Genomic DNA, 12,032 nt, shown 5'->3' with positions numbered 1-12,032 from the left:
GTGGGAATCAGAAAAATTAAGGATATGATACTGTGCCCTATTTTCATGGTGGCGCAACTACTTGGATGCCAAGTGCACAAAGCGGGATGCACAGGTTGGAGGAGATGCGTGAACATGCGTGGGGCCTTGTTCAACTGAGGCAGTACAAAGATAGCTGTTGGTATTGTGGCAGGAAATGTGTCTTAAACGTGTCTCAGAGCCTCGTCTGTTCTGGCCCAGTGTCAATCTGCTGCCTCTCAACAAGAGCTCGCTCAATACTTCAATCAAAATACTGCTGAAGCTAAAGCAACTTCACACTTTTATTTCCTCTCACTGAGATGACTGCAGTTCATTACTTTCACCAGGAACAAACACACTGCCTATGTTGCTTGTGTATAGCAGCAGCTATCACTGACCTGCTGCAGAAAATCATGTGTTCACACTGGCTGCATCTCTGTTGCTGCAGCTCTGTCTGTCTACATAGAGTTTGCAGGTTACTGCTTATTTTGGATTTCTTTTCATTATAAATTCTCATTTATTTTTGACAGAAAAACATCACTAAAATGCTACTGTCTTCACATGCAACTGCTAAAATGATTAAAAATATATTTATGTTTTTATATTTATGTTTTTTTATGTCTGTTTCATATTCAGATTCAGACTAAACATTGAGACTATAGTGGAATGTATTAGTTTTATGTGATGTTGCTGCTATGATGTCAGTGAAACCAAAAGGTCTATTCTTAGCTTCGGTTTTCCATGACCAACACTGAATGTCCCGTGTTAAACATGTTCGGTATTTTTGAGCCACTTGCCTGTTTTTGTTTAAACTCCATGTCTCCATAGCAGATTTATACCCCACACTTTCATGATGACTTCAGAGATGCTGATGCTTTTCACCAGTTGTTGAAACCGATGCTGGTAAATGTTGGCTACTCCCTGTTTTAAAAAAATGGCAACAGGCAGAGAAAAACACTGTGTAGCGTCAAGGCCATTATTTAGAATTTGCTCTCGTTGAAATGGGGCACCAGTCCTCTGGGAAGACAACAATGAATTACTTCATTGATAAATTTATCAATCTCATAGCAGAAGCCATGACTTCTCGATTCAATGGATCTCCAGTGTCTACGTCAAAAGAAAACAATAGGACAACAACTGGTTGTAAATAAAAAGGTTTATTAACTAAACTAATATCTACAGAGTAAATGCAAGGTGTAATAATCATAAAGATGAAAGTTATAATGGAATGAGCTGTGTGATAAGTTGGCAATGGTGGAAGAGAATTATAAATTGTAAACTATGGCTATACAGCTAATGATACTACGTCTACGAATTAGGTTTGATGATTAAATATTACTATATTTCGACATCAACCCAGTCATGAGCAGAGTGTTAAGACAAGTCTGTTCTGTTATCACGGCAACTGTGAGTTGCCGTGATAACCCTGGAGACACAGGATCTAGGTGGATTCTCCTGGAGGCTGTGTCCCGTTATCACAGTGACTGATTCTGCCGGTGTCTCAGTTGTTCAGCTCTGGTGGAGTTTGCCAGGAGACTTTCTGTCTCGGGCACTCTTGATTTCTGGTAGGCTTCTCTGCAGGCAGTCGTGGTCAGATGTGTTTTCTGCTGGCATCTCTTGCGGTTTGATGCGAAATAAACTCCAAGACACTTCACTTTGGCTGGATAACTTTAGAGGAGACTGGCATTGACTAGATGACTCTAAAGTTGTCAAAAAAGCTTCAAAAAGGAAAACTTGAGGCACTCTGAGGCAGTTATGTTGTTTTGTTTCAGTTGGTCTTGACTTATGAAAATAAAAGGTTGCACATGTTGACAAAAAGAATGTTACTTGGAGCACGTGGCAAAGAAAGAATAAAGGAAGCGGACAAAAATGATGACGTGCAAAAATGGCTAACAACCATGAGTTTGTGGCTAGCAACTTAGAATTACAAGGTTATATAGCTATATATAGCTATATATATAGCTACAGAGCCAGGCTTTGAGCCTTGAGCTTTCAGCAAAGTTTCAGCCTCTAGCATAGTGTGAATTGATCACGACTGTGTGACTATGAAATTTGGGATTGAACTATTACATAGAAACGTCTCAGGAGTTACAGAACAGTTAGATATTTAATTATATATTCTTCCTCAGATGTGTGTCTGTGAAGAGAGTTCTGCTGGTCACTACCCAGGATTGGAAAGTGGGTTGTAGTTTATGACTCTTATCTAGAGAGGGACAGAGGAAGGGAGGTTGGTGTGTGTGTGTTCATGCATGGCACAGAGGGGCCAGGATTCACACCTTAGTGATAATCAGTCCTTTTGGTGTTATTTGTCCTATACAAGAAACAATCAAATATCATTAGAGAGAGTCTTATTGTTACAAACTTTAGATTTTGACTATGCTCCCCAGTTGCCTGGTGTCCATTGGTTGATCCTATGGAGCTGACCCTGTAACCCTTGGTCTGACTCTGTGTTCCTCTGACATGCTAAAAGCATGGACAGTTTGGGAGAGAGGGGTCCTTTATCTGTTTCCTATCAATTTGATAGTTTGATGGTGGGAAGAGTAACAAAGTGTCAATTTGTGTCCATAACTCTGCATGTCCTTACAATGAACTTCTTTAATGGCTTGTGACTGATGCCAGGCCAGGCATGTATGCTACAGCTGCATCTTCATACACGCTGTGTTCCAGCCTAGAATGACCAGAGGATCATTGCTACTAAGGAGTCATCTGGTACCAATTGTCCGGTTGACTTAAAGCATCCTTGTTCAAGAGCCTGATTAAAAGTTTTAATATATGTAATAAAACATTGATATTTTGCTTCAGTGTAGCAATAATATAGATGAAGATACGTTACACTCATAACATTCCCCTAGGGGAATAAATAAAGTATCTATCTATCTATCTATCTATCTATCTATCTATCTATCTATCTATCTATCTATCTATCTATTTTTTAATCCCATAAAATGTAACATTTGATTGCCCTATCAATGGAGTAACATGACTCCATTTTCTGAGTTTAAAAAGTCATTTTTGTGATACAATCATAAAATCACTTCACATGATGCTTCACATATTATGTCACAAAAAACACCACCACAAGTTGGAATTAATACATATTTATACATACATAATAAATACAAGTGACAAGTTTCAGCAACTTGAAAAACTGCTGTGAAGTGAGGATGCAAAATTATGAGTGGTAAACAGTTTATTTATTAACATTATACAAAGCACAATGAACAGAAAACACCTAAATTAAATCAATATTTGTTGTGACCATCCTTTGTCTTAAAACAGTTCACAACATTTCTCCAGGTCTTTGGCAGATAGGTTGTTCCAAGCATCTTGAAGAGACTGTCTCATGATGATGAGATCAGGACTCTGTGTTTTCTTTGAGTCTGTATGTTTGGGGTCAGTGTCTCCTATTGCAAAGTGAATCTGGGAACAAAGATGAAGAGCCTAAAACCTTTTCATTGTATATTTCAAACATCAGAATTGCAGTATAATAATACACAATTTACACAAATTGTACACTGACAACAACAACCATCAGATAATGTTTTATAAAAATGTGGCAAAGATTATCTGGTTATTCAAAGATAGTATGTAGTTGAGTAGTCTGTGCCTCCAGCAGTGTGTTGTGTGTTATTCAATGCCTTTATCCTTCAGTAGCTTCCTCACAGTCTTCAAGTAGTCAGAGTCTGGGTAGCCATCACTGAGAGAACACAAATGACAAATGATTACATTAAGAGTAGTGGATTTAGATGTTTAATGCTAAATGTAGGTTATTATGATAAAGAATCAATGACTGAGATATGGGGGACCAGTGTTGTGCATGAACATACTAAAAGAGCTCGTTCATTGAACATGCTCATGTTTTTGGTGATTTCAACATTCAACATATCCGTTTGCAACTAATGAATGAGGACGAGAGCATTGTAAACTCTAACAATGTCGATTAGATTAAATTAAAATTACAAATAAGTGAGACCGTATTAAATTATTCTTTAAGTGACAGTAAAGTTATTATGTTCTTTGAAGTCACAGAAATCTTGTAATGTGTTCTTTTTTTTCAAAAAATTAGGATAAGTATGTGGTACCGGGTCAAACCTTTACAAATTCTGTATATCATACACCCTCGTCTATGAGCTGCTGAACAGAAAGCTGAACTAACCAATTCTACCCTGGCACGAGTGTTGTGAAGACGAGCATCAGGTGCCAAAAATGCAATGCACACACATTGCATACATACACACACATGCGCACACACACACACACACACACACACACACACACACACACACACGGACAGCTTTTCTGTGGTTTTAATTTTATATTTTCAACAGACAGGTGAGCTAGAGGCCTCTCAGGTGAGCTATGATATCACAGACACAGACAGGTGAGCTACCTACAGGGTTTATACTTTTATCTTCCTGTAACTTTTTCTTGAAAATCGATCACGTCAAGATTTCTATTTATTCAATAATGTAAAAATATCTGTTTAAAATCAGAGAAAATCTCATATGTCATGCCGCAGTGTGTCCGCTGTAACCTGTTAACGTGTGTGTGGGGTGTGATGACTGACTGAAAGTGGATTACTTAACTGAGAGGAGAACTGATATCTCTACGTATGTGTTAACGTTCGCCAGCTCCCGGTAAAATTTTGATTGTGTTGATTGAGAATACACGTGATGTCACAGTGATGTCAGATGTCACACGTCACGTCTACATGTGAGAGGTGTGTACGGTGGCATGGCAGCAGCAGCGTAGCTGAGAAATTATTTAATTGTCTTTGCACCTGGATAACATGCACCTGGATAACATACATCTGGATAACGTACATCTGGATAACGTACATCCATATATCTATATATCCTATATATTTCCCCCACAGGGGAAAACTCTGGTTGTAATATTTACTCACACTCTGCTTCCTCCGTCTGGTTGTATTTTCAGGGGGATAGAAGCTGTGATCACGTCCCCTCCATCATTGTTGGTGCTGACCGTGAACAGGAGCTGATGGTTGAAGGCCTTGTCCAGCAGCTTCAGGACTCTCCTGCCCTCACGGCTGTCAGGCAGGTAAGCACAGAGCCGCAGGCCAGAGTAAGGCTGGCCGGGGTGAGGGTGTTTCTCCTGCAGGTAAGTTAGGCTTCATTAAACAACACTGTATTTAGTATACTGTCCTGTTTCTCCTTCAATTTGTCACCTGTCTGATTTCTCCTACAGTCTCACCAGGACCTATTGATCAGGTGATCCTGTTCCTGACTGACTGGAGTTAGTGTGTCAAACCTCCAACATCACTGTCACTGGCGAAGAAATAAAAGTCGTCTAGTCAACAGCACAGGAATAGTTGTGTAGCAATGTGAGCTAGTAGCTGGAACAGTAGCAGTGAACCCAGAGTCATAAGGCACACAGCTGGGTGATCTCTGTTTTAATGAATTAATATACACATAAATGCAAATCTCTCCTGTCAGTGTTGTTCCTGTCGCTCTAACCAGACTAACCAGACTAACCAGACTAACCAGATCATCAGCTTCTTAAAGAATGCTGGTGCAGAAGGAACCTGTGCTCTTCTTTGTGCTGTCTCACTTGTTGCTTCTTAATGTTGTGTATGACTTTGTCTTGTCTTGGTGGACTACATTGTGTTTCAGTGTAATTCAGAACTGTGTGGTGCAGTTACATGTTTATTCCATTAATCAAGCTGGTTACTGATTCTATTTGTTGACTATAAATAATTAAAGTACGTTCATTTCAAACTGTGCTTTTGAATACCTGTTATAAATGTGCAAAACAATATACACCAAAGAAATTAAATTATTAATTATTAAAAACACACAGAGAGAAACACACACAAAATGGGTTTCCATACACAACAAGAGGACAAACACAAACATAGCTTCAGCCTTTTTTAGAATAAACTGGTCATCTTGGCAGAATTCAAAAAATCTGTATGAAGATATGCATATCTTCAATCAGAAGCCAAGCAGTCATTAGATAATAAAGCTCATTCAAAAACTCTTCACTGTTGTTATGATTCAGTTTTATGATAAGATATAAAATTATTATCCTCATCAGTCTACACTCAGTCCCTCATAATAACAAAGTGGAAACTGAATTGTAGCCATTATTTTACAGCTTTATGAAAAAGTAGAAACTTAAATATCACATTGACATACATTTTCCGACACATTAGTATGACGCTTCAGTTTCCTCCATTTTTCTTGATCATCTGAGATGTTTCTACTCCTTGACTGGAGTTAGGGTTAGGGTTACTAACCCACCTGGTAAACTCAGCTGATTGGTCTCACACCTGTCTATATAAGGTCATATAGACACCTGTCACCTGCAGAGCTCAGAGACAGGACTCTTCAAGACCTGGACCTGGACTAACCGGGACATCAGACCCAGAAGCTGATGGTGTCTCGGAGCTCAAGAGAAACTTCCAGAAGTCTCGTCTCTTTAGCACCTGAACTAAATTTCATTAGTCACAGCAATACATTTTTAAGTTTCTAATAAATTTGAAAGAATTTTTTGCTTGGTCATTACGGAGTATCAAGCGTAGACTGATGAAGAAAAAGGTTTTTTTTATTTTACCATAAAACTGCATCATAACCACATGTGGAAACAGTGAAGACTTTCTGCATTAACTCTAATTTTAAAAGTATGCAAGCTTACAGTCTGTATTCCATCTGGGAATATGTAGTTGATCTGTAGGGTGTTGTCATGAGGGAATCCTGGTAGGTCTCTATGGAGGATCACCCAGGTCATCTGGCCCTTTGGCTGGCAGACACTCAGTGCACTGTACACTCTATTCACCCCTTCATTAGCTGCACAGACAGGGAGCAGAGGTGGGTAGATAATAATTATGGAGAGTTTGATAGACAAAGGGGGCAGAAGTGTCTGTATGTGCAGGACCTTGTTGTTGCAGTGATGGAGGACCATGTCCATTCAGATAGCGATTACAGTGGAGCTTGTCACTGCTCTGGCCTGAGCCCATCCTGAGCAGCTGTAGACAAACACACAGAGAAACATCAGACTTTACTCACACTGCCCAGTTTACTGTCAGGGTTAGTACTGTTCAGCCTGTGAAAACAATGTCTTCTGGGGCTCTGAAAAAAATAACCCTTATGATGTCATGGTGATGTCATCACATTCATCAGAGCCCATCCTGAGCAGCTGTAGACAAACAGGGAAACACATCAGACTTTACTCACACTGCCTAGTTTACTATCATGGTTAGTACAAATAGTTGCATACTGTCTCCTGTGGCTCTGAACAGTAAATGTGATGTCATGGTGATGTCATCAGTAGTATCTCAGTTTAGGCTTGGAAAGAACAAATAGATATGTGCAGTTTGAAAGAGATGGGTGATTAGCAGGCTGGGAGGATCTAATGGGAAATGCCTCATGGGAAATGTGGGATCCAGAGGGACTGAATCTAAAAACATATGAGACCAAATCACTGAGCAGGGGAAGTCAAAGACTGAGAGGAAGCAAAGAGCTCCGTACTCATCTGACATCAGACAGGAGGTGTATCTGCTCACATGACTGATTCACACCCTGACACTCAGGTCATTAAGGTTTCATGAATGAATGTGTGAATTGTTGTGAAACTCCTGGATGCCCCAGCTGACGTATCACATCACAGAGTCTCTCCCTGGAGAGTTAGCTCTGCTGTGCATGAAGTCACTTCATATAAACTGTAGGTGTAGCATCTCCAAAGACAACATATCTTTTAACACTACCCAGCACAATGAGCAGTAAACTACTACAAGCCGTTGTAATGACTAATCTGTAGTATACTGTACATTCCCTTCTACAGCTACCTGCATATGAAACCTGTGACTCTTTAAAAAGCTGTAAATGATTTTACTACTTATTCACATAGTTGTGGTTATTATTTCTACCAGTTCTGACAACAGTGTACTCACTAAGCTAAATGTTAATGTCTGTGAACAAAGTGACAATCAGACAGGTTCACCCAGATTATCTAAACCATTCTTCATTCTTCAAACCTGAGGAAAACTGTGTGTGCAACTACAGGAAGTGCAGAGGGTGAAAGTTAAAGTATGTAGAGAAGAGGTCCATATGTGCCCTGGTTAAAGTGAGACATTATGGTACAATTATTTTAATAATATAATTACACAACATCAAGAAACGTTAGGTAAATAAAAGTTAAACATCAGTAAGTCCTCCAACCTAACCTACCCTTGGATCGCAGGCATACCGGACCTTTGTCACCATGGTAACAATACTAAACACGTGGTTAAGGTTGTGGAACAGTCATAGATAAAAGAAATGATGTTGTTTGACATGGGAGTCGAGCACTAGTCCTACCACTCCTACCTCCTCCTCTGCTGCTGTCATCATTTTCTCCACCACTAGAAGTCACCTCACAAAGGAGTCAATGTAACTGCTTTTACAGACGACCTATGGGCTAGTTGTTTTTACAGGAATGTCTCTAAATAGTCAAACGTGTTGGAAATCCAAATTTCCTTCAATTCAACATTCAATTCTTTCAGTTTTACCAAACTTTGATATTGTAGGATACAAATGATCTGCACTCACTAGTATATACTGATAAGGAAGCTGACCAGCACAGGTTGAAAAGGCTGTGTAGTGATTATGTTTGTCTCATGGTGTTTCTCTGTTTTAGCTCATCATATAAACTTATCTGTTTCCCTACATAGTCAAACGTAAAGGATTTGGACACTCGACCTGCAGAAACACCTAGAGTGGATATTTTCACACTGTTGCTTGAAAGTTTTCCAGCGATAGTTAACACAGGGAACTCTGTCAGCATGTGGTTAGTTCAAACACATTACAAAATGGCTGATGATACCAAGAACGTAATTCAGTGTTTCACTAGGTTTAAATTCTGAAGATACAGTGGCTACACGAATCGTTAAACATATGATTTCATTAAATAGTATCATTTCTAAAATCATGTTTTTTAATTTTGCTGCCAAACGTTCAGCTTGTTGTTTTCTAACAGAACAGGTCTGTGGTCATTGAATGAAAGCCTCTAGAATTTATATACAAAACCTAGAGATATATCAGGTTTATATTCACCACTACGCAACATACACAGATCAGACTGACATGACACAGGCACAAAGAACCTGTTCAACTTCTCATCACAGTAAAACTGATCAGTGTGTTACTGTCATCATTACCTGTTGGAACGCTCTTCTTCTCAAAACTTCAGTCAAACACTTTCTTCTTCTTCTGTCTGTCCTGGAGTTCAGTTATTTATTCAGGTCATGATACCATGAGAAATAGACAGAGACAAAGAGAGAGACTGAGAGAGACATAGAGACAGAGAGAGAGAGAGAGAGAGAGAGAGAGAGAGAGATGGGCGTGTCAAGTTGCTTCGTTGTGGTTTACTGCTGAGTGATCTGTTCAACTGGTGTGGCAGCTTTGACAGGGACTGTTGTGTGTGTGTGTGCGTGCGTGCGTGTGCATGTGAGTGTGAGAGAGAGAGGAAGAGATAGCAGTATGCAAGTATGTGTGTAGGCGTGGTGGGTGAGCGAGAAAACAAGGATAATGGGGTCCAAGTGAAAAGGGCAGTTTATGAATAGTTTCTAATTACAATAAATATAATAACTCTCACAATCTGCTTAATTCTGTTACTAATCTTCAGAACTGAAATATTACCAATGAAAATGACAAAAAAATGACTCAAATCTGATTCCATACTTGGAACCTCTGAGCTGATGTAGACATGCCACCAACTGAACATTTAAAATGAGCTGTGTGTAAGAATCTCTGTTTACAACATTTAAATGTTCATTAAAATTATCATCAATAAATAACAGTCCTCTCAAAAACGTCTATGTCTAGAGGGTGCAGCGATGACTGAGTCATGCCTGGGACGATTCAATATAAATTTGAATGTATTAATAATTTAAAGAGCTCAACATGGGTAACACCAAAAAAAGTCGTCAAATAGTTGGTGGTAGTCTTCCCTCAAACTCCAAGCCTGGAAATGGGCCTTGAAATATCTGCAGTGTCTCGTCTCTGAAAGTAATGTGCAAGCAAAATGTTTGGTGAAAGCAAAGGGAACGTACAACATATTTATATCTAACATAGTGAGAGTCTTTTCAAAAGATACTACTGAACCAATCAGAGGTAGTACAGGATGATTACCGCAGCACCTGGGAGAAGTTTTCCCTTGAGGCTTTGCCAGAAAGGCAACCTAACCAAGTTTAAAGAGCCTAAACCTAACGGAGTAGCTCTGTTGCATAAATATAAAGAAACGTAATAGAAATATAGGAAAAATTGAAAGTAATGCATTCAGTAAAAATATAAATAAGACTCAAGCCCCTGTCTCCCTTTATACTCACCATACTTCCTAAATCTTTCCTTCGGAGTAATATTTAATTACTGACTTTTTACTAACTTTGCATATTAACCTGATGGTGACAGATGACAGAAATTAGTAAAGGTTCTTAAACCAGATTTTAAACAATAATAAAACCAAACACCTATTTTGTATGTTAAGATATAGTGGAGTAATGGCAGAGAATGAAGCCACACCCCCTCTGTGTGTATTGCGATCTGAGTTTCTCTGCTCTTTGTTGTGGTAGCCGGTCTGGCAGCATGTGTGTGTTAGTGCGCGCACGTGTGCATGTTACTACTGAGTCCCTCCTGTTAAACATTGGTCCTCCCCATGTTTATAAACACAGGCTCTGCCCACAAGTGTGATGTCACAGTGCAGTTTGCAGTGTTCAGGTGAAATTGACCTTCCAGAATTTCCTCCACTAAGAAAAAACTTCATTTGACTTGTGTTCGCCTGTGTAACTTTATTGAGTTGTGCTTCCTGTGTGTTTAGTGGACACTTACACTGTACACCTTGTTACACCTTGCATACATAAAGGGAGGTGGGGTTGTGGCTAAACGAAGGCTGGAGGTGTGGCTGTCGAAGCTTTTATTTTGGTCTGAGATGCTGGTGGTATAGTACGACGTCTAGTGGAAGTGACAGTCATTTACAGAACCTTTAATGTGCGACTGTCTAATTCCTGCAGCCAGAAGCAATATTTGCTAATATTGCTTATGATGTAGGAAAATAGCCTCTCATTTGTCCAGTACAGAATTTATTGACATGTGATGCTAGCTTTATTTACAGGACTTACACATGTGTGTAAAACTATCACCCTCTTGTCACATCTGAGGATTTCTGTACCCAAAAGCAGACTCAAAGGCTGAGTGGTTGAGTTTGAAGATTTACTCAAAAAGAAAAAACACAAAAGACTTACTCCAGAGTTAACACAACAATTCTGAAACTGAAACTAGCAAAAAACTAAGGACCACAACAGGAGCATTAGGAGACACTGGGGAAACACAGCAGAAGCAAGGAGATGAACTGACAAAGACCAGGGAAAAACACAGGCCCAATCCCAGTGTCCCCTCACAGATTCAGTTAATGTCACCTGGTAAGTGATTGAGTGTGAGTGGCTGCAGGGGCTCAAAATGTTATAAAGAGGAATGGGACAGAACTTTGTGACATTTCATGTTACCTTGACCTTGACTTCCCTTCACTTCCTGTTTGTAAACAAAATACCTACACACAATTCTCTGAATCCCCACTAAGCTCTGTGTTTGTTCTTTTCTTCTAAAGTGTACATTTGGGTTTGATCCCTAACCATTCTTTGTCTTTCTTTTTCTTCTTTTTTATGTTTTATGGCGATTGTTTGCTATTTTTAATGCTTCCAGGCATCTCCTTTTAACCATGGTAACCCTGTGTTTAATATCAAAACGCAATGAACTGTGTGGACTTACAGAAAGTGTGTCTGCTAGAGAGCCCTCATGGACCTGATGGTTTTACAGTGGGACAGTCCTCCTGATGAGCTCCTTGTTCTTAGTGAATGTGAATGAACTTTCATCCTTCATTTCATTGAAAATGGACTTGCTTACAGCATCTTACAGATTCTAGCAATCAGAGACCCACTGAAAGCTTTCATATATATATCATCACAGTATAACACCAAGTCAGTTAAACTTCAGGAATATCAATCTGTCCATTTAGGAAGCACAAGTGATATGAATCAATTT

General features: G+C 39.3%; 1 protein-coding gene across 1 annotated transcript; it reads right to left on the bottom strand.

The window, feature by feature from the left end:
* Positions 1 to 3,126: 3,126 nt before the first annotated feature.
* Positions 3,127 to 9,289, bottom strand: LOC111236375 (E3 ubiquitin-protein ligase DTX3L-like). The gene is made up of 5 exons (XM_022765079.1): positions 9,155 to 9,289; positions 6,895 to 6,985; positions 6,655 to 6,806; positions 4,904 to 5,112; positions 3,127 to 3,694 (listed from the first exon to the last, which is right to left on the bottom strand). Exons 2-5 carry the CDS (start codon positions 6,974 to 6,976, stop codon positions 3,625 to 3,627), a joined length of 513 nt encoding a protein of 170 aa, XP_022620800.1. The 5' UTR covers positions 6,977 to 6,985; positions 9,155 to 9,289; the 3' UTR covers positions 3,127 to 3,624.
* Positions 9,290 to 12,032: the final 2,743 nt, after the last annotated feature.

The sequence above is a fragment of the Seriola dumerili genome, unplaced genomic scaffold (assembly GCF_002260705.1).
Source record: "Seriola dumerili isolate Sdu_G_001 unplaced genomic scaffold, Sdu_1.0 BDQW01000627.1, whole genome shotgun sequence".
Taxonomy (NCBI): Eukaryota; Metazoa; Chordata; class Actinopteri; order Carangiformes; family Carangidae; genus Seriola; species Seriola dumerili.
The sequence above is the reverse complement of the archived record's forward strand: the minus strand, read 5'-3'. Positions and strand labels throughout refer to the sequence as shown.

Coding starts and splice junctions, on each gene's coding strand:
- LOC111236375 (XM_022765079.1), bottom strand. CDS start 6,976: ATGGGCTCAGGCCAGAGCAGTGACAAGCTCCACTGTAATCGCTATCTG. Junction 6,807..6,894: donor TCCATCACTGCAACAACAAG/GTCCTGCACATA, acceptor CTGTCTGTGCAG/CTAATGAAGGGGTGAATAGA. Junction 5,113..6,654: donor TCCCAGATGGAATACAGACT/GTAAGCTTGCAT, acceptor ACTTACCTGCAG/GAGAAACACCCTCACCCCGG.